General features: G+C 35.8%; 1 protein-coding gene across 4 annotated transcripts; it reads right to left on the reverse strand.

Annotated features, from left to right (window-relative positions):
* Nucleotides 1–23,533, reverse strand: SUV39H2 (SUV39H2 histone lysine methyltransferase). Of its 4 annotated transcripts, XM_079106923.1 has the most exons (6): nucleotides 23,415–23,533; nucleotides 20,618–20,763; nucleotides 7,275–7,946; nucleotides 5,537–5,683; nucleotides 3,114–3,243; nucleotides 1–2,323 (listed from the first exon to the last, which is right to left on the reverse strand). In XM_079106923.1, exons 1-6 carry the CDS (start codon nucleotides 23,455–23,457, stop codon nucleotides 2,217–2,219), a joined length of 1,245 nt encoding a protein of 414 aa, XP_078963049.1. In that variant the 5' UTR covers nucleotides 23,458–23,533; the 3' UTR covers nucleotides 1–2,216. The 4 variants fall into 4 exon arrangements, with proteins under 4 accessions (XP_078963049.1, XP_078963051.1, XP_078963050.1 ...); XM_079106925.1 differs by lacking the exon at nucleotides 20,618–20,763; XM_079106924.1 differs by lacking the exons at nucleotides 20,618–20,763; nucleotides 23,415–23,533 and adding an exon at nucleotides 23,275–23,392.
* Nucleotides 23,534–24,005: the final 472 nt, after the last annotated feature.

A 24,005-nucleotide genomic window follows, 5' to 3' on the forward strand; every position in this document is an offset into this window, starting at 1 on the left:
TAGAATACCAAATGCCAAACTAAATTTATTTTGCTAAGGAGAAACTGAACTAAAAAGTGCAGTCTCAATTTTGAAAATCTGGAGAAAAACCCCTGAGATTACCAATTGTATATTACAATCCTATACAGATAATGAAAATGATGGTCTTACAATTTACAGATTTATACTTCAAATATGTTGTTACCCTTGAATACCTGCATTATATTGAGAACAAATTCTCATATCTTTAGAAAATCAAAATGAAGAAACTAAATGTTGATTAAAATAGTTAAAGTCCCTAACAACTTCATTTCTATAGTTCCTATTGTTTTACTAAGTTTAGCTTTTTAACATAAAAGTAACACAAGTACTCACAATCTCAAAGGCCCATTAAATTTCTATTAGTAAGCACAAAAGTCTTTTTCCCTTTGTCCTCTAGTTTTACACCTTTTTAAAAACTTAGTAGATGAGATCAAATAACTAGATAGTAAAATAATGACTAAAAAAATTAAACTTTTGGGCTGGAGTTGTAGCTCAGTGGTGGAACTCTTGCCTACCACACGTTAGGCACTGGGTTTGATCCTCAGCACCACATGAAAATAAAGGCATTGTGTCTATCTACAAATAAAAACATTTTTTAAAAAATTAAACCTTTAAACCTATGAAAGTGATAATTCAGAGCAAGCTTGGTCACCCAGGGCAACCTGTAAATCTGTGATACTTTCTCACCATTGACACCATGTAACTAAATTTTTCATAAAGAAAACACAAGAAATGCTATTAAAAAATATATTTTTTCTTGACACATTCTGTAATTTTTGGTTAGCAGACACTATGAGACTCCAAACATGCAAACAATTTATCCTACATTATGAAAGAGCAAAGTCATGTGATAGCAATATAGTGAATAATAAAGTACAAAAAAGGGGTTAAGAATCAAGATATTTGAAAGTACTACATTCTTGAATTCAGTTTACTTTTACCCCAGCTTACTGTAGATCATTAAAGCCTAGAGCAATGAGCATAGGTAGGACTTAATTAGGAATACTGAAAGCTAGATTTGTGGCATCTTCATGTTGGACACCATGATTAGAAATCCCAGAATCAGAGATGAAAAGTTTTCCTGATTGAGGTTTTACTATACATGGGGGAAATCTTTCCATTCGATCATTATTAATAAAAGGTCTCATTTCAGGCATACACTTTGGCCTATATTAGCTTTAGCATATCTAAAAAAATTCATGTATAAAACAAGTATCAGTTCAAATATAGATTACTTTTTAAGAAGAACCTGCAGGAAATATAAAAATAATTAAATCTGGTGGAAAGGAAATGTTAAAACTGCCTGAAATCGAGAGGATGTAATTGTAGGATACATTATCTCTTGTTCCAAGGTTTAGACCAGAGATACTCAACATGGATCTCCTGTTTGATGCTCAGTGGAGTTCTTAAAGTGCTCCATTTCCCCTGCATGGCACTCCAAAAAGCCCGCTGGCCCAACTGTCCTGTCCTTTCAAGGAAGCATAATAGCCAGTCATTCTGGACTTAGGACTTTTTGGAAACATTTCTTCTATAGGATTAAAAATCTTTTAAGAATTTCAGGTTGAGAAATACAGCCTTCATAATGGTCTAGACTGTTTAAAAATATGAAATCAAGCTGAAATTAAAAATTTTTACACTTAATTTTGTATCTTAATTTTTATATCATGAAGATGCCAATGTTTTAATGAAAAAGTAGAAAACTGGAGTAAAAAAAATTCAGCATCACCTAATTTGTCTCAAAATATCAGTATTAAACAGGAACAATATAGTAACAAAAACAGAACTTGTACACTGCCCAAATTCAATCAACTATTTCTTTGAAACCAAGGTATATGGCAAGATGAATTTTTCATCTCAGCAATCATTAATTACCTTATCAGTTTAACACTTTCCAACAGTGAAGGGAGCATTTCTCTGTTCACACAGACTTCGTAAGTATGCATATGCTGAGCCATAGTTTGTCTTCCATGTTTGATGTCTAACCACCAAATATGTATATTTCAAATTAGGTTATATGACCCTGTGTCCTCTTCAGAAACAACAGTAATGTATTTGGCAAATGTCTTGAAACATGAATTGTAAATTAACATAAGTATAATCCTGATAATAAGAAAGAGTCCCAAATACTTAGTTTTTAAAGTGTTAACATTAGAAAAAAACAAAAACTATTATCATCAGCTCTATTTCCTGAAAATTCAGTTGAGGTAACCTCTGCAAGTCACAGCTCCACATTTGCATACAGTTCTGATCCTCTTTTTCGCAGGGCTATGGTCAATAGAATCTGAAGATACATCTCCAGAACCTGAATATACAGAAGAAAAACAGAAGAGAGTGAAGACAATTTAGAATGAAATTCTACTTTTCTATTAGTTTTAAAGTAGCTAGCAAGGGTACAAACTTATTCAAGATCACTAGAGTAAGTTTACTCTCAGGAAATAAAAGTTTTCCTGTTGTATTTATAAATAAGAATGTTCAGAGACAATTCATTGCTTTAAAAGGATGGTGTAGGCTAGATAAGAGGTAAAATTTAGGTTATTAGACCACATTTGATAGAATGGGTCTCTGCAACACTGAAACTTACTGAGAAACCCCAATATATACTCATTCTTTTCATATATTAAGAGCAAATAAAGTCAAGTCAAACCATAACTATGTAAAGGATACCATTCTTAGAAAAAAAGGGAAAAATTCATACTGTCACAATAAAGCAAATGTTCTTTTTAAAATTCAGATTCAAGAAGGAATGGAATAAGTTCCTATGTGACTGAAATCATAATTTCAAACTTCTAAAGAAACATCAGTTATTAAAAATTCAGAAATGTAGGCTTATAGTTTTAAAATACAAGCAGTATAGTAATGAAAAGGTGTTATAATAAATTGGTTTCCAAAATGGAAGTTCCGAAAAAAGCATGATGTAGAAGACACCATTCCCCAGACAACCAGATAAGTTCGAATCTTAAAACAAGGAACTCTTATAGCCTCAATTTCTTTCATCTTTAATGTTAGTTTGGTGCAGATGATCTAAGGTCTTTTCTTATTTTGGTTCTTCATATTGCAACTAACACCAAAGAAATTATACATGAAAATCATACCTTTCATTTGATAATCAAACGTCAGCTCTTCTCCAGCATTTATGGTTCTCGTGGAAAATAATGCTATTCGGGGAAGACGAGTATCGAGGTTATCAATGAAAACATTGAACACCTGAAGATTTGGGTCACACTAAAAAGGAATGTTAGAACCCATTTAAGTAAAAGTGATGTGAACAAGGTCTTTTACATGTCACATAAAACCTTTAATTTCGCAGTGTATTTTTTAAGTTTTACTGGAAATTAAGTTGATGTACAAAAGTAGTTTTCACATATAAAAATTTTTCAAAGATACATAAAAGTAAAGAAAATAATACAATAAATCCACAAATGTCTCCTTAGTTTCAACAGTTATTAACAAGTTTGCCCATCTTCTTTTAGTCCCAACACTTTTTTCCTGGAGAATTTTAATGCAAATCCCATTTAACACTATTTCACCTATCACTATTCTCAGTAGGTCACATACTTTAAAGAACCAGGATAATGGTATTTTAAAAATCAAATCAGTAAAATGGAACTCAAATTTTATATTGTATGGAGTTTCACTGCTTAAATGTTTGCTCAGAATTGGTCAATATTTTGGGGACTCTACACGAAATTATGGAATATCCAAGAAGAAAGATCTAAGGAATCATACTATGAAATCAAGTTAAGTATTTAATTGCAACTGAATAGAATATAAGTGCTTTGGGAATATAGTTGGCTATTGGTGCAATCTGCATCCACAGACTCAAACACTGGCAGATCAAAAATGTTTGAAGAAAAAAATTACATCTGTACTGCACATGTACAGACTGTTTTGTCATTCTCTAAACAACACAGCAAAACATTACATTGTATTAGGTATTACAGATTATTTCAAGTATAAAAAACGATGTAAAAAACGATGTGCACATACTATATATCATTTTATATAAAGGAAGTTGAGGGATTCTAGTACCTACAGGGGGTCCTGGAACAAATCCTCTGAGATACAGAAGGATGACCATCTCTAATTTATCATTCAGAAAAAATTCTTTAAAGTCAAAGTTTAAGTCACAAAACAAAGAGGGTCAGAAGCTCTCTCATGTATCACTGACAATCACATGTCATTTTCTTGTTATGCAACCCATTAAGTTACCATGGTTTATGAGGTCAGCTGTACAACTTACTCTCCAAAACACATTATTTTCTTATTATCTATAACATATTGTCTATAAAATGGAGATATCAAACTCACTAGCCCTATATACCTGGCATTTAGAAGGTGTCCCCAAATTAACTTATTTTTGGAAATGTTTTTCATAGGATAAGATTTTGGAATTATAATTACAGCTTTAAATTCTTTAAAACACAAAAATCAAGGAAGAATAATTTATAACTTAGGAGGGGAAAAAGACCCAACTATTTTAATACTCTATAAATCCTTAAATTTTATTTTTAAAAAAGTTAACATGCTTACATTTTAAGAAAATACAGTAGTCCTCCCTTATCCATGGGAGATATGGTCCTAGACCCTAGTGGGTTCCTGAAACCATAAACAATAGCAAACCCTATCTTTACTAGGTTTTGTCCCTAAACACAGACTTATGACACATTTATAAGTTATGCATAGCAAGAGTGACAATAGCTAAAGTAGAACAATTAAATATATGTAAATGTAATCTCTCTCTCAAAATCTTATTGTACTTTCTACGTTTGCACTTAAAAAACGTACTTTACAGTTTCTCTTTGGCATATCCAAATTGTTAGCATCACTGCTCTTATGTTTGGGGGCCATTAAGTAAAATAATAGTTACCTGAACACAAGCACTGTGACACTGTGATCATGCATCTCATAAACCAAGACAGCTACCAAATATTAACAAGCAGACAGCATATACCTGATAATGCATATGATTCAAGTCTTGGGCAGGTTACAGTGGGACAGTTAAGAAATTTCACTGTATTGACCAGAATGGAATCAATATAAAACTTATTTATTTCTGGACTTCTTTTATTAAATATTTTTGGACAGTTGACTATGGATAACCAAAAATGTGGAAAGAGAAATTGTGGATAAGAACTATATGTTCCAAAATTTAGTTATATTAACTTGAAGTCAGAGTTACATATAGTTGCAAGTGATTTTGCAGTGTTTTATTCTTAATTCTCATTCACTAATTTCTTCTCTGATGTGAAGGTAATTACCTACCTTATAAAGTTAATGAAAAGACTAAGCAAAGTAGCATATGTAAAGACTGGAAAAATGTGGTATTTGGTAAGCACCTCAATGTTGATCTTCCTAATACAGCAATAATACCATGATTTAACAGAGGAGACCTCACATTAAAATAATTTGAAAGGGTTATGTTTAAATATAATTATTCTTCAACCATAGGAATTAATTAAAAGTAATACTAAGTTGAATTATTTGTCTTATCTATAATTTAAGCATTTCTTCTTACACTGTGATTCACAAAATGAGACACATTTCCATATCGAGCTGCATCCACTGTGAATTCATCAGATTCATAGTCCAGATCAAAGAGATATGTGATTCCTTTGTTGTCATATAATTGCCCCCGTCTTTCAGCTTCTTCACTTGTGATTACCTAGATAAAAAACTATAGTATATTATGTAGCTATTGCTGAACTGAAGAAACATTCATTCATAGACTATCAATATATTAATGCCTACAAATGTTTAAAAAAGAAATTCAGGTATTATCAAAACAAACATTCAACATGAATTAAGAGCTAGATGAAAGAGGCAGGAAAAATGAAGGTGGTGAAAAAAGAATGACTTTAAATAAAATGTGAAACAAGTTGAAACACTGCATTACTTTCATTATTATTAGGCTGTTCGAAAAGCTGTAACTATACCTGTCTATAACAAAATATGTATTTTCCAAATGTGCTTTGAAGGCCAATTTTTCCTATAACTAATCTGCATGCAGTTACAAATGGAAATTTGTTACAAACAGAAGAGAAGGTATGTTAAAATTGTAGTCAACAAAAGTTTTGTTTTGTACAAAATGTATCATGAAATTCTGTAGCTGGAAACCCATCATCCAGGGGCTGGAGATTTAACAAGTAGTGTTTGCCTTCCATGTATGAGGCCCTGGGACCCCTAAAACATCATCTGCAGTTCTGCTCTTAGGAAGAAAACTTTATCACAACCTTAGCTCAATAAACCAAAAATGTCTAAAGTGATTCGTGCTATCGACCAAATTTGGCTGTGTTTAAAAGAAAAAAAAAGTATAAGATCCAGGTTCTTGAATAATGATCTGTAATAATCTGCCGTTGTCTTAAAATACAAGGATCAAAACAAGAATATTATCTAATTTCAGAATCCTAGAAGTCTACAGAAACCGTCAGATTTGACAATCCCAGACAAGCAACCACACTCACATGTCTAGTACCAGCTTAAACCACCACTCCGTTTTAAGTAGTGTGGGGCAGTCAACAGCACTCACTTTGAATCCTAATCCTTCTTTACAACAATATAATCTATGTGTCTTTCCTCAATTTCTCTATATTTCAGTTTCTCTAATAATGTAGGTAATAGTTCTACCTCATCAAACTAAGAGGATTGAGTTCATATAATAAAATGCTTAGAATAGTACATGACGTATGATGAATATTATTTTTATATTTATATATGGTCTATATATAAATAAATTTGATATTTGGTCATTCAGAGAATGGTCTACGGTTCAAAGTATCTGAGTTTCAGATGCAGTTTGATTTTCTTAAAGATGTAATAAATGCTTCTGTATACATTCTTACAATAAAGTGTCTATTCTTTATTTTTCATGTTGATTCAAAATAAGTATTGCCAAACTTAACCATATTTGGCCAAATGAATTAAGTAAATTATAACTTTAAAGTTTCAAAATCAATGAGTTTAGGTCTGATTTTCTTATCAATGAAACTATAAAACAGAAAACTGGTTGTTATATTTTAAAATATACACATACTATGTTCAAGGACTAGATGGGTGTTGAAAAATGGCTATATCAACTTGCCATTGCATATTTTTGCTCAAATGTAAAATTAAGTTTACATTTTTATTACCTGTAAACCTTTCTCCTAAACCTGAAAATTTTTTATATCTGCAAATGATATATCAACTTATGTTAACTGAGGTAAAAACTTTAAATACAAGCCTTACACGAACATTATGTGATAAACTGAACGTACCTCTCCAACATATTCCATAACAAAACTCATTTTTTTAATCTTCATAAGCGTTTTTACACCCCAGCCACAGCCATTGCTAGTTCGAAAGATGCAAAGTGAATACTGTGTGCCTTTTTGAACAATCCTGTTGGGACAATCAGGTCCACATCGGCACCTTGAGTTGCATTCATAGATGGGGGTACCAGGTGGGATTCTAATTTGTTGGTTCTTATTATAAGCCAAAAGAACTCCAGCTTCAGCAGGACAACACTTCTCAAAGTAACAATCTGTGCATGAACAACCAAATGTAGCTTCATTGACTAAGCTGATCCCAGGAGCTGGTTTGTATTCATTAATGTAGTAGAAGTCTGAAGGTGGACCCTCTAAGTCAACAGTATTTTCAACAAATATCATTCCTTTATGATTCTTTCTTCTGTTGAGTTCATCTTGCCATCTCTGCAGAGCTATCCTTTGTTTGGCTTTCTTTACAATGTACTCAGCAACGGCAGGTTTCAAAGCTTTGTTATTGTCTTTTGGAATTATTGCTTTGCCTTTCTTTACCTGAGATAAATAATTATGCCTGTCATTAGAGAATTGCTGAAGCAGTAACGGACACTTGAGATTTTGTAAAGGTTCCCAAGTATTTGTAGAATCTGGCCATCCTTTCCATTTTACAAGATAATATTTCATATCCTTAAAATGCAAAAGAAAATGCAATCAGATTAAGACAAATTATTTAAGATAAATAATTAAACACTTTAGAGTAAGCTACCATTACTATTTTTCTTGATAATAGTTCAGAATATGTAGAGTCATAAGTTTCTATTAGTTGAAGTTCAAATCATATAAACTATTTTTCTTTATATCACATAAAACAGAATTTATATATGACATAACATGTTTGACAAAAGGTTAAAAAGTCTTATCTAGACAAAAACAGAGGTGAAATTTACGAATATTTGACTAAACAGTTATTAGGTTAATATAAAAGTATTTATCTTGATCATGGAAATATATGGTCCAAAAGCTAGCCATCTGTGACTTATGTTACTGGTGTACTTGGTTAGCATAGATGAAGGCTTTCTCTAAGGTCCAGAACTTAACACTGTTAACTAGACATAAGGGAAATTATATTTCTTAATGTCATGGACACTCATTCCCTAGACATCCTAAAGACCCACTGTCCAATAAAGTCACTGCTCAGTTACTGAGAACTTGAAATGTGGCTAGTCTGAATTGAAATATGCTTTAAGTATAAACACACTAGTGCTTTAAGTATAAACATTTTATAGACCTGGTGCAGAGGGGAGAGTAAGATACCTATAAGTTAAAAAAAAATACTGATCACATGTTGAAATATTTTGCATATTTTGGATTAAATATACTATTGAAAGCAATTTCACTTGTTTCTTTCTACTCTGTCCAATATGGTTACTAAGAAGATTTTAAGACGTCCACAACTTACACTGTATTTCTATTGGATGAAACTATTATAGAGAATTCTAGGCTTATTTAGAGTTACCCATAACAATCTGAATGAATCAGATAGCAGGCACTCCAGCCACCAAGTCAAATTTTGATTTATTACTCAAACTGATGTTGGTTATCATGGTACTTGGAATCTTTGTCTTTTTTACACCCCAGTACTATATTTTCTTAAAACAGGCAATATTTTGTTCCTTAACTTTCTCTTTTTTAAAAGGCAATTAAGCCAGGCTCAGTGAGCCTGTAATTCCAGCAACTCGGGAGGCTGAGGCAGGAGGCTCCGAAGTTCAAAACTAGCTTCAGCAATTTAGCAAGGCTCCAAGCAATTTAGTGAGATCTGTCCCAAAATAAAAAATAAAAATGGATGGGGATGTAGCTCAGTGGTACAGTGCCTCTGGGGTTCAATCCCCAGTACCAAAAATTGATAAAAAAGAAATGCAGTTAAGGGTATAAATTCTGAAGTCAAGTCTCTCACTGCCTTTTTCTTGTCCTCTGGAACAACTAACATATACCCATATGCCCTAAGGTAAATAAGCTAATAAAATGCTTCTGAAATGTGAAAGTGATTAAACTGCATTTGACAATTTCTAATTATCATCTAATTCATGGGACACTGAAAAAACTTAATTGGGATAAATCTGTCTTTCCCTGAAAAATTTAGCAAAATTTTTATTATAAAGTATGCATGAGTTATTTTAGTATTCATTAATTCCCTCACTCCCCCCAACCAAAGTGCTGGGCAAGCACTCCACCACTGAGCTACTCTGCAAGCTCCTATGCACAATTTATAAATGACAACCTGGAAGGTCTAGGCTATGTGTTCCCTAGCATACTACTGAAGACACAAATTGGAGTGAGGAATACTGATGACACATTCATGAATGAGCTCATTTTATCCTCATTATCTACATCTTAATGTTTTATTTTATTCTACTCAACAAGCAGTAATTCTTGTGAATAAAAGGAACTTTCTTTTTGAAAACTGGTATATATACATTTCTGTTAAATATGTATATCAAATTATGGTCTGAGAATGTGAATGAAAACTGTATTTCCATGAATAACTGTAGTTCCAAATGTGGGGAGGGGGAAAAGGACTAAATGTACAATGAAGTAGTTTCTCAAATTGAGCCTAAGATCTAAAGATTTCTCCCTCCTGTTAGATAACAGCAATCTTGGACCGTTAGCAGGTATCTATTTATACTGAAGCAGATATGAAATCCATTTGGCAATTCTAACATGTATCACCCTTAAGTTTTAAATTTTTTTGATGCCAGCAATGCAACCATGTCTTGTTTTTTTTCCTGCTACAATTTTTCCTAAAATAGTTCTGACTTATGCCAAATGTTGACAGAAAACAAACAGAAATACAGGCTTTAAGTCAGATGGTTAAATTATCATCCAGTAAAAACTAATAACATCTAACTCTGAAAATTACTTCAAACTTAACTTATCCTGTTGTTTAATCTTGTACTTAAGTGACTAAAAAAATTTTATATGTTGACCACATTGGTACCTACTTAATTTATGGGGAGTAAGTATACTTAGAAAATATGAATGCCTTTGGCAAAATAATATAGAAATATTAGTAATATTTTATCTGTGGTCTGTAGACATTTTACAAGCATATTTTACTTTTAAAATCTAAAAGACATTTCCATTTTGAAAAATAATTTTACAGAGAAAAATTAAGAAACAAATCCACTTTATTCAATAACTTTAAATTCCAAGTCAAAAGGCTCATGGACTTATATATCAGTATCTTATTCTGATATGTAATCAACTCTTGATGACCTTCAGAAATGGCATACAGTGGTAAAAATGACTCAAATTCCTGTGTAATTTGGAATGCATCATATCAATTTTTTAAAGACATTTCCCCCCACTATATTTGGCTGAAATAAAATACAAATATTTTAGTATGTGTAACAAATATATGAAAGTTTGGTAACTGGGGCATGATGAAATATAAGGTATTACAAGCCTTTAGGAGTAAAATGTAATTGGGAAAAGAAGGCAATAATATGTGAAATAGCGAGCAGTGCAATTTTCAATGCCAAAACAAAAAAAGGCAAGCAATACCACTAGAATATAAAGAGGGAAAGCAATACAGTTCAGATAAAGGGAACAGAGGAAGTAGAACCAACTATACTGTAAAAGACTGATAGAATTTGTTGGTAGGGAGCATGGCAAGCAGAATGAGAAACAAGCAAAAGCCTGAAGCTAAGATTTGCATGTCTAAAAACAGTTAAAAGGTGGATTTGTCTAGCTTTAAAGTTCAGAATGTTAAATCTAAATCAAGATAAAACCAATGCTAAGGAGCAGCAAATTTTAGACAATGTTGAATATTTTCAAGGTTGAGGAATTTGAACTGGTCAATCAACTTTACAATTCTTAGAACTCATGTTGTTTCTGATGGGGCTTCTAAGTACATTTAACTCCACCAGTTAATTAGGAACAAGTTTATTAATCTAATTGCCAAACCAATGAGTTCTTCAATCCTCACCTAATTGGAGCTCTCTGAAGCAGCAGGCACTGCCTGACCATTCCTTAGGCTTAAATATCATGGTATTCTTTTCATTCTTGTTTCTTTTTTCTTTCTTTGCTGAGATTGCGTCCTCTGTCCATCACTTCATGCAGATACTCAGGACCTGTCCTTGACCCTTTTTACACTAAAAAAGTGTTGATGCCTTTTGATAATCTGTTGAAAGCTATGGTCCTTTCTATAACTAATGTCAGATATATAGCATTTTGAGTAATTTCAGGATGTTTGGATTCTAGGTTAAGAATTCCTCTATACTAGGTATGGTGGCACACACCTGTAATGCCAGCAGTTCAGGAGGCTAGGGTAAGAGGATCAGAAGTTCAAAGTCAAGCACAGCAATTTAGCAAGGCCCTAAGCAACTTACAGACCCTCTCTCAAAAACTAAAAAGGGCTGCAGTTGTGGCTCAGTGGTTAAGCACCCCTGGGTTCAATTCCTGGTATTAAAAAAACAAACAAGGGACTGCTAGCTCAGCAGTAGAGTGCTTGCCTAGCACGTGTGAGGCACTGGGTTCAATCCTCAGCACCATGTAAAAATAAATAAAGGTATTGTTGTCCATCTACAATAATAAAAAGCAACAAAAAACAAAACAAAAAAATCTCTATAAATACTCTCTCTGGGCAACCTTGCTACACCAATAATAATTATTAACTATAAGCTGATGATTCCCAAAACTTTATCTCCAACCCCATATATCCAACAGCCTACTTGATGTCCAAAAGTTTTTTTTTTTTTTTTTTTTAAATACTGAGGATTGAACACAGAGGTGTTTTACCACTGAACCACATCCCGAGCCCATTTTATTTTGTATTTTGAGTCAGGGCCTAAGTTGCTTACCACTTTGCCAGTTTGTTGAAGCTGGCCTCAAACTTGCAATTCTCCTGCCTCAGCCTCCCAGGTCACTGAGATTACAGGTACACTCCACTGTGCTCAGCACCAAAACATTCTTAAAGCAAGCTATCTGCATGGAATTCACCAGTGTCCTCCCTCAATTGATTCCTTCCGTATGTCTCATCATGATGAATATTACCCTTCTACCTTTTCACACAAGCTTAAAAAACAGGAAAGCAATCTCAATTCCCTCTCAATTCAAGTTCCTTCTTCCTGTCCATCTCTATTACTGTAGCTTTAGTTACTTCTGGCCCTCGAGTTCTGCCTTATCATATTATAATCTTCCACTTAGTTTCCCTGCCTCCAACCTGACAGCACTTTAGTCTATCCTTCTTGATAAAGTTTTCTTCATTAAGAAAAAAATAATTAATTGTTCCCCCACAGCCTATAAATGTTCAAACTTTCTAGGAAAAGAAGCTATTCTTAAAATTGATCCACTGTCATTCTGGCTCAATCTCCCATTATAGCCCCATTCATACACTACCCTTTAGCCATACTGACCCAGTGCTACTGCTTGAATATACCAGATTTTTTCATACCTTTTTGCTGCTTTGTTCACAAAATTCTCCCTGATTAGAATGGCCTCTCAATTTGCCTAGTGAATATGTATTTCAGTATTATTATTTTTTTATATGTAGAGAAACCTACTTTAGAACAGCTCAAATGTTAACCACTTCTGTGAAGTCCTTCCTGCTTCTCTCACCCAAGAACTAATCATTGCCAACATCCTTGGGTTCCCCTTTCTGTCTTCCCTCCCTCTTCTGGTACTGGGGTGAACCCAAGGGCACTCTACCACACAGCTACATGACCAGACCCTTTGATTTTTATTTTGAGACAGGGTCTTGCTAAAATTTGCCCAGGCTGGCTTCAAACCTGTGGTCTTCGTGCCTCTGACTCCTCAGTTGCTAGGATTCTAAGTATGTGCACCATATCCAGTTTTGTTTTCCCATCTCCAATTTAAACCATATACTATTTGTGAGAAGGGATGGAATTTTATTCTTCACAGCACCAGAACAAGCACAACTGTTCACCATCTTAGACTTATATAATATAAAAATCAAAACTATATGAATTCTTAAAAGAAATATGAACAGATAAACTTAACCTGGAATTAGCAATTCATGGTTTCTCAGCAATTATTGTGTTACCTGTTAACTGTCTACAGCCAACATTTAGGAGCAAACATCAAAACTTTAAATAAAAACTGTGGGTACAGATGACAAAGGACAAAAAATTTTTCCATCTCCCCATTCACTTTTTTTCCCCTGTTTTGAAATAATCACCATACTCAACATCAGTGGCAGAACAGCCTGAATATGACTATGACAAACACCAGTGGTTGGTTCTGCAAGAGCACAGTTGAGAACTATTATGGACAACAGAAGTCATTGGATTTCATGCCAGTAGCTGACAGAGAAGGAACTATATGTGGGTTAGAGATCCTGCACTGAGAAAAAAAGATCCATGTGGCCTAAAATTTGGGTTGTAGTTTAATGATTTCTGTATTATTGTAGTTCTTTGAAAGCCATTCTAGGTGCAATCAGTCTTTCAGAAATGTTAACCTATTGTTGGATGTGGACTATCCTGTTAGTTTGTGCCAGTCAGAGAAGTAGTTGTATACTTTAAGAAATCAAGGCAGTCGGGTATAGTGGCACACACCTATGACCCCAGCTTACTTGGGAGGCGTTAGCAGGAGGATTACAAGTTCAAGGATAGCCTGGGCAACTTAGAGATACCTTGCCTCACAGTGAAAAATAAAAAGGGCTAGAGATGTTCAGTGGTGCAGTACCCCTAGGTTCAATCCCTGGTTACCACCCCCCCACACATACACACACAAAGCTGTGGGTAATATTTGTTACTTAGGGAAAAACTCCATCAATGTGTAATGGGCACTCAATCTTTGCTTCTAAGCCAAGTAGGTTAAGTAAGTACAGTTCTGTCAGAAATTACTCTGTATGAAGGGGTAATATGGCAGAACACTTCAGTAGGAAAAAAAAAAAAAAATCACCAACCATCCAGACTAAGACTACAATTTACGTTAAGTTCAACTAGACCCCTGATATTAGTATTAATAGTAAGAACCCTTTTGTTCTGCCAGACAGCATTCTTTCCACTTCCCAACTTGGCCATTTCAGATCTCCTACTTTGCTCAATGTCCCCCACCCCATTATTTCCTCCACTATCTTCAGTAGTATATAACCTTTGTTCTTGCGGTCCATGGATCTGCAACTACAGAGCATGTGCGCATAGATACAATAAAACAGATATATCTTATCAATTATTTCTCTTCTCCCATCTCTTCAGTTTTCCCACACTACTATTTTTAAAAGCAAAATAAAACCTCTTTTGAGATATAAATGCTTCTATATATTATGGAATCTCTAAAAGACATTAAGAGTGAGAAGCTCAAACTTGGTCACGGGGTAAAAGATTTCAGTATGTAGCCTTTAAGATATTCATTTTTTTTCAATCTCAAGCATATACTACCCAGATGTTTTTAAATAAAAAAATTTAAAGTTATATATACTCTTATGTCCTATCTTGCCTTTTCTCTCCTTTTCTTCAAAGCTAGGATTCTTAGAAGAATTATCTATACTACCTGACTCTACTTTCTTACTCCTTCAATTTACTCTTAATTCTTTTGGCTCTTCTATCCATGCCACAGAAAGTAAGGGCATCAATGGCCTTTTTACTACTAACTACAATAGATCCTTTACAGTTCATCTCTGACCCACTGTTCAATACTGTTGTTGACATAATCTCTTCTTCAAGCTTCCATGATTACTCTTCCAGATTTTTTTCAATACCTTTTTTGCCAGTTTGTTTGAGTCTCTTTGATAATACCCTTTTCTACTGCTCAGGTTTTGTCATATAGTCCTTGTTCTACTTTTCTTACATTTGTGTTGCTTGGACTACTGCAATAGGTTCTTACCACCTTTTCCACTCAGGGCACAATAACCAGAGTAATATTTTCTACACATACATCTCATGATGCCATTCCCATCTAAAACTACTTAATAGTTCCCTATTGCTCTTAAGATGAAGTTCAAAAAAATCCTTTTACTGGCCTACAAAGGCATTGCACTTTTGAGTCCTGCCAATCTTCCAGCCTCATCTCACTCCTTCTTGCTATGTTTCACTCACACTTTTTATTCCTTGAAGAAATCAGGCAGTTTTTGGCATCAAGACCATCCCTATCCAGCTTTCCATTCTTTAGGACATCAGCTTAAACATCAGTTCCTCAGTGATATCTGCTCAGTCTCTCCAGGATAAGTTAGAGCCTTCTGTTACATTATCACTTACCTCTACTATAAATACCTTGAATGAGCACTTAATACTTTGTTCTAAGCATTCTTTATCTCACTAACAGATAAAATATGTAGTGGCAGGGACTAGGCCCCCATGTCCTACATTGCTGAGATTCCTAGTTCCTAGCCCAGGACACAGTAGATGGCCAATAAATATCTGTTGAGATAATGAATAGGAATTTCCACTCCCATGAGTTCATTCACTATCTTTCTGTCAATTACTTCCAAGGTCTATTTCCAATTCGATCTCATTCTCCATGTGGAACCACATTTCTAACTTTCTACTTAAAGTATACTCGGTTTTCTTCCCCAAACCCAATCTAGGTTCTTCTTCCATATTCTTAGATCCTGGTGAACAGTAGTATTATCTACACCATTTCTCCCCAAGTCAGAAACCTATATTTTCAGTTTGGGGTTGTAGCTCAGTAGTGGAGTGCTTTCCTCACACGTGGGAGGCACTGGGTTTGATCATCAGCACCACATAAAAATAAAGGTACTGTGCCATCTACAACTAAAAACAAAACAAAGTTAAAAAAAAAAAAACCTATATTTTCTAGATATGACTCTCTCACTGCAAGCACCACTACCCCAACTATAAACTGGATGTGCAAATTTTACCATCTTACCAAAATAAATAAAAATTTTAAAAATAAATTTCACTACCTCTAAGGCCATCATCAATATTTAGTTCAAGCACTATCATTTCTTGCCTACAACAGAACTTTAGAACATGTAGTCACACATGTGTTACTTCTTTCCTGCCAATTTACTCTCCTCACTGTAGTGAAAAAAGTCTCTGAATTACAAATCTGATGTCACTTATTTTAGAACTTTTCAATTGGGTCCCCACTGCCTTAAGATGGTTGAAATATCTTTCTCATCTCTCATTCTTTCCTACTCCTACTTTCTACCACATTATTCTCTAGACGGAAGACATACAGAATTATAGAACTTATCATTTCCAGCCCCACTTGGACATAATTTCTTTTGGGAAGCTTTCTGTGATCTATGTGTACCTCAAGAGATCTTGTAATGATGTTTGCCATAGCACTTACTGCAATGAATTATTTACTTGTCAATCTTTCTTAATATGCTATAAATTCTTTAAATGAGTAACTGTTTCTTATTAATGTTTATATCCTCAGTGACTAATGTAGTATTGGACACACACAAGAAAACACATGTTTCTTCTTTAGTTCAAGCATCATAATTTGTTGAGTCTATGGGAAAAAGAAATAGGAGACATTAGTCTAATTTAAAGTGCTGTTATAATCTAAGCATGAAGCTAAAAAGGTCTGGTCTAATAGTGATTGTGGGGATTGGAGAAATGACTGAAGCAAGACAATTCAACTCATAATCACTGACACGAAGGTGCACAAAGTGTTCAAAGAATATAAGCTACGTCTGTTTTTAAGCTATATTTACAATGATTAGAATGGTGCCTGGCTCATAGTAGGTGCTCAGTAAATCTTAGCTATGAGATAATGTACAAATATTTGTATCAGACTAAACTGGTAAGCAACAAGGAATGATTAAAATGTCTAAAGCAATGAGAGCTGGGTTTAAGAAACAATTGCAATGGCACTGTTGAATACGGTACTGAGGCAATGTCTTCTATGCGCTAAGTGGAAGAAGCCACACAGGAAAAGGACAGGGTTATAAGTTCTTTCACCTACCCTGAATATATGAGAGAGAAGAAAAAGGTGGAAGGATGTTGAAGTAATATTGGCTTGTAGATTAAAACTTTGTGCTAGGAGTAGGCTATGGAATATTAGGTGAGATGTTGAGAAAATAAATGAGCAAATGTTACTCATTCCAAATCAAGAAAACGGATTGATAAGAGTAAGGAGAAACTAAACAGCAAAAAAAAAATCTGAAACTGCACTAGAGCACTCACTTCTGTGGGAGAATGAATCTTGGTAACACCAAAGGAAGCACAGACTCCCTAGGTAATCTATTCTTTCTATGGAAGTATAACAGGAATGAACAGGAAAAGAGAGGAAGAGGTAACACAGTCTGATCACCTATTAGATTTAGAGGATAAGAGGGAAGGAAGAATTAAAGTATGAAATTAAAAAACCTGGAAGTATTTAGGATTCGGTTAATGAAGACAAGGATCACCAGCATAGGATGCAGATTTGAGGGAAGAAAATGGGTAGTTTCAAATGTGTTGAACTAGGGTGCCTGTAAGGTATGCAATTTGAAATGATGACTGGGAGTTGAGGCCTCCAAAATATTCAGGAATCAAGATCTAAGTTGAAACCACTGGGAAAGAGGTCACCTAGAGAGCAACTAAAGGTGAGAAGACAGCCAAGGTCAGAGCCTTGGAGAGTATATTTCAGAAGAAGGATGGATAGAGACAGCAAAAGATTCCTAAAGAACGTTGAAGAGAAAAAGAAAAAAAAAATGGGTGGAGAAAAGGAGTGGGAATAGATATCAATTTCAAATGATGATATAATTACTAGAAGTAAATGTCAGTCTGTTCTAAGTAATCTACATTAGTTCATTTAATGTTAATTATGCCCTGAGTTGGCTACTATAACTATCCTCATTTCATAGATGAAGAAACTGAAAGAAAGGCTCTAACTTGATGAAGACCACACAATAAATGACAGAACCAGAATTTGAATCTAAGGAGTCTTTCTATAGACAAAGAGTTTTAAAGCAGAAAAAAGTAGTCAAAGGTGTTAAATGTGGTAAAGTAGAATAGTAAGATTTGAAGTCTCCAGAGTTGGTAATTAGAAAGTTAACTGCCAGGGGCACGAATCAAAATAAAGTCAGTTAAAAAATTAATAGAAAAAGAAAAGACAACCCACAGGATGGAAGACAAATTTTGCAAATCATATATATTTGAAAAGGACATATCCAGAATATAAAGAATAATTTCAACTCAGTAAAACAACCCATTTTTTTTTTTAAAGAGAAAAGGATCTGAATAGTTCTCCATAGAAGATATACAAATCGCCAATAACATCATTAGCCTTGAGAAAAAGACAAATCAGTCACAATGAGATGTAACTCACATCCACTAAGATAGTAATAATCAAAAAAGTCACGATAATAACAATATTGGTCAGGATGTGGAGAAACTGAAACCTTCATGCGTTGCTGATGGAAAAGTAAGATAATGTAGTGCTTTAGGATTTGAGGGGATTGGAGAGTTCCTCAAATGGTTAAACACAGAAATAACATGACTTAGCAATTCCATTCCAAGAGAAATGAAAACTTGTACCCACACAAACTTATACATGAATGTTTATAGCAGAATTATTTATAAAAGTCCCCAAGTGGAAACAACCCAAATATTCACCAAATGATAAATGTATAAATTGTGACATTACTATATAGTACTGCTATGTGCCACAACATGAACCTTAAAACATCATGCTAAGTGAAAGAAGTCAATAATAAAGAACCACACACTATTATTCCTTTTCTATGAAAGGTCCAAATGGGCAAATCTACAGAGACAGAAAATAGATTCAGTGATTGCCTAGGGCTGCGGTGAAGAGGTGATTAGGAGATTTGGGAGGTAGTTAGTATGGGGTTTAGGGTTTCTCTTTAGGGTAATGAAAAATGTTCTAAAATTGTGAGGAAACTAAAAGATTCGGATTACACACTTTAAATAGGAAAACTGTATAATGGTATGTGAATTATAGCTAACAAATCTGTTAAAAATGAATGGGAAGTAAAGAAGGAAAATACAGAAAATACATGTATGAGGCAAAGTCAAAGGAAGATTTCTGAAGATTAGGGAAAATCTGAATATGTTTATTGACTAAGAAAAATCAGTGAAAACAGAGCTTGATATGGAAAGGACATTGCAGATTAGGCAGAATTCTAGAAGGGTGGACAGGAAGGAATAATAAACATGACACCTCCTAAGAAAAGAATGAGTGAAGATACAGATAACTGGTAGTGAAGATAAATAAAGTTCAGACTTGAGGATCTTATTTTTCATTGAGGTAGAAGTCTTCAGTCACATGAGAAAGTAAAGGGTAGAGAAGGAAGTTCAGAAAATAAAAGTGGGGAAACTGCTAACATGAATAAGAAAGCAACAGGCAAAAGTCTGTCAAGGAGAATTGAGTAATATAAGAATGCTTTCGTGGAGCTGATATGCATATTATATGATATTCTCAGCTAGACTGATCAGTCCAGAGCTTGGAAACTGAGATGGTAGATGGCTGCGCTGTTTCAGGGGTTGAAGGATGCTGAGTGTAGGTAGAATGTTTGATAAGGTTCCACTGAGGGGAGAAGGCAGTAATACCAAAGAAGATGGACATTTCAAAGAAGAACTAGATTTAGTGACTGATTCGATATAGATGAAGGAAAAGCAAAAGCAAAGAATTAAAGCAGGATTCCTCTTTCCTTTTTCTGAAAGAACTGATTAATGATCAGAATGGAGTTCTTCTTCAGAGGTAAGCTACAGATAAATTACTCAAAATTATAATTATAAGGTTTAGGGGCTGAGTGTAGCTCAGCACAGTAGAGCACTTGCTTAGTATGTGTGCAAGGCCCTGGGTTTAACTAAAAGAACCTCAAAAAAGTGTCTTAAGTTTAGAGCAAAAAAGTCTTAGAAGAACAACTCATCTTTAAGAGGAATAAAAAGGAGCCCAGAGAAGTCAAATGAGTTTTCTAACACTGTAAAGTACTAAATGAAAACCAGAAATAGCTGAAATCGAGGCCCTACTACTGTACCACAGAACCATATAATATCTGTAGTTTGACATGATGGCAGGAAACACAAATGGTGATGTTTCTTGAGGAGATTCAGTTAACACTATAATTGGTTTGGAACTTCATTTCAAGTAACAGTGGGCAACTATAATCCAGGAACTAAAGGATTGACAGGAGAAGTCAATCTGAGCAAAACCTTTGTTCTGGTAATCCACCTGGAGATAATCAAGAGTTGGATGTAGAAGCACCTTAAAATATTCCAATGCAAGAACACTCTATGCTTCAAAATCCTCTCAATGTTACTTGGCAATATAGATGACAGGACATATAAATTTATCATGGTGTTATATTTTAAACATTAAGAAGAGCTTTGTTTACTTTTAAAGTTCTTTTATGCTACAGAAATAGGAAATACTGACGTGTGATTAAGTCTCTTTAAGGAGCTAGATATTTGCCTTACCTTTACTACCTTGTAGTCACACAAGTATTCCACCTCATAATTGTTTAGATTCCTTTTGGTGATTCCAATCGATTTACATGTGAGTTTTTCTTTTCTACATAATTCCTGAAGAGTATCAAGTGAAACTAGGCAAGGCACACACCAAGCTACAATAAGAAAATAGAATTCTTTACCAATGAAATAGCTACTCAGTTAAAACAAAAAGAGAAACTTAAAACTTTTACAATCCCACCCTTCAACTGGCAATTTTATAGTCTAAAAATCCATATGACAAGAAACCAATTATGTGCTTTCAAGTAAAGAATTATTTTGGCAAACTGGTTTTCTTAGATTTTCTGATGGATTTAGATACTACCATGATCAACTGACATCAATTAATTTTTGCTAAGCCATGAACAAAATGTTTCATGTCTGTAAACTTTTAGATTACATACAAATGCAAAGGTTAACACGCTAATATTTGACTTCTGTTATGTTCTACATAGAATTGCTGTTTTAATAAAACAAAAAAAGGAAAATAAGTATGTCTAAAACATACTTGTTATTAGAAATGTATCCAAAATAGGTTTTAAAATACAAGTATAATTGGTTAAAAAGTAACTTTTTCATTTCTTCTAACTGGACAATAACTGAAATATAACAAATATAACTCTATAATTACAAAAAAAGTACATGTCCTACTTTTCCCACTCTGGAATACTACATGAAATTTTAACTCCACTTATTATTTGAGTGTATGTTATCAAGGTGAATAAAACCAAGGATTATAATCTAAAAATGGAGAGTATAATGATTTTTGTAATACTTGTTTTCTGCATTTTTTAAGTTGAGCATTAGAAAACACCAAGTATTCAGTTTGCATAATCCATATACTCAAACTGAGTATTAGACATACTCATAATCAACCTTACAGAAGCCAGAAACTAATTGTGTTGCAGATTTTACCTTCAAATTTCTGTAAACAGTATGTTACCACAAAGAATGTAAAATATTACACAAACTGTTATTTAGCAAAAAATTTAGTGAACAGTTTTATGGTGACCATGGTGGTAAGCACTAGATGGGCCAAGAGTCCTCTGTCCCTATTCCTTGTTGGGCCAACTACATGAATTCAGTGAGGTCTCAATCTTTCTGGGTGTCAATGTGGAAAAAAAATGTGAGGATTGGAGAAAACTGGGGTTACCAAACAAAATTTATCATTAGCTCAAGCTTTACTTGGTAGCTCTCCAAGGTAGTAGCATAACCTATGGTGTTTCGAGGTAAATTCCAGGAAAGAGAGAACACAGTTGATTTAACTTCTACAGTCCTTCCTCACCCTCCCCAACTCACAGAGGGACTTGTCAGAAATCACTCAGCACAATTTTCACCACTCCCTGCCAAGATTCATAATTCTAACCCAAAGGAAAAGGCCAACTTGGTGGCACACACCTGTAATACCAGCTACTGGTTGAGGCAGGAGAATCCCAAGTTCAAGACCAGCCTGGGCAAATTAGCAAGACCCTGTCTCAAAATAAACCATAAAAAGGGCTGGGGATGTAGCTCAGTGATAAAGTGCCCCCGGGTTCAATCCCCAGCACCCAAAACAAAACAACAACAAATCCACCAAAATTTGAGGCCCTTCCATTTCCACTGAAAACTCTTGAAGATGCTTTGGGTAAGGTTAATCTCATTATGTTGATCACTAACTTGCAAAGGAGGTTCCTACTGTTAGCTACCCAAAGTGCTTGTCTCCTGTTTCTAAAAACTTACACCCAGTTGAGGATTCCAAACAGAAACCTCGAAGGACATAATGGATTTGAGAATTTAAAAAAACAATGTATGTGTAAAAAACGGCAAAGTACTGGTTTATAAAGGGTAGGAGAGCCTATAATAATGGAAGTAAGGATTTCGATGACCAGATAAATATTGCATTACCACCAAAATCCTTCCACGAGTTCACGGTAACCCCCGCCATTCTTAAAGCAAGTGGAGATCAGGGATTATAAGGTCACAAACTGCAAGGGACACAGCTTGAAAACACCTTTAAATTGCAGAATGCATTCAAAGTTCCAGGCTTTCAAAGGGCGCGCGACATACATGCATGCACATGCTCGCGCGCGCTCACGCGCTCTCTCTCACACATACACACACACACAAGCACGCACGCGCGCTAATTCCTCAGCGTCCACATAAATAACACGCAAATTCCTGGTGGGCAGGAAAGTTACCGAAAGCCAGAGGCTGCATCTTCAAATGCCCGCTTTCCAGGAGATTCGCCAACTTCGACTGGAACCCCCCTAGGGTGTCCGCACTGTGGGGAGCCTCCCTTACTCCCTTACCACACTTCAGACCCAATTTCTTCCCGCCCCACATCCTCGGTTAAGGAGGTCACAATCACACCAGTGGTTGAGGGGTCCCGCTTCCCACTTAAAAGCCATCGCGCACACTGCGCGCACCACTCGACCGCCACAAAGGAGCTCAGCGCAGCCGTGCCCACGGCACCTGGACCCGGGACCTCGGGGGCCGTGCGCTCGTGGCTCATGATAGGAGACAGGGCTCCGTTGCCCGGCGCGTCCGGGCTCTCGAGGCACCCACCCCCGGCGCGAGCTGGCGAGACCCAGAGGACAGCGGGCCGGGCGGGAGAAGAGTCGCGGCCAGCGGGGAAGGTAGGCGCTTACTGCGCGCATTCTGGGGTCAGATTGTCAGCGGAAGGCGTCCCGCCACGTCGCTGTCCTGCTGTCCCGCGGGACGGCCCGGCTGCCCGGCCTTGGGAGCGTGTCTGGGAACCGGGAAGGCGGGGGCCGCGCTCCAACCTCACCTCCTCGCGCCTCGGCCTCGGCCGCCGCCATCTTGTGGAACATTCATTCAAACTGGCGCGGTCTGACGGAATAGCTCAGCTGGCCCGACGCCCCGCCCCCGCCCGGGACTCGGGGGCCGGGACTGGGGCGCTGGAACGTGCGAGGCGTCCTGACGTCACACAGGCCGACCCCGGCCGTGGCGGCCAGTGCGCCTGCGCCCCACGGGGCGGGTGGGGCGAGGCGAACCCCACGCAGAGTAGGCGCGGCCGACCCCCATCTCCGGATCTCGATTAGCTCCTGGGCAAATCTTCCCACGCTACGCTTTTGAGGCATTGCGTGAACGCTACGCAACCCGAAACGTGCAGAGCGAATTTATGGTGTAGAGGAAGCTCCCCCGTCCTGTTTCTCAAACAGCTGAGCCTAATTAAGCGCTGTTCCATTTCCTTCCATTGCGCTGGAGCTCGAGGTCTCAAAATTGGCCGCACGTTGGTATTAGGAAAGTTTTTGTCTGATTGATCCACTCGCTGAGATTCTGATTAATTAGTGTGGCATGTGGCCTGGGCAGTGGGCATCTATTTGAAAGTTCCCTAGGTGATTCTAATGTTCGGCAC

This window comes from Sciurus vulgaris (genome assembly GCF_902686455.1).
Source record: "Sciurus vulgaris genome assembly, chromosome: 12".
Lineage (NCBI taxonomy): Eukaryota > Metazoa > Chordata > Mammalia > Rodentia > Sciuridae > Sciurus > Sciurus vulgaris.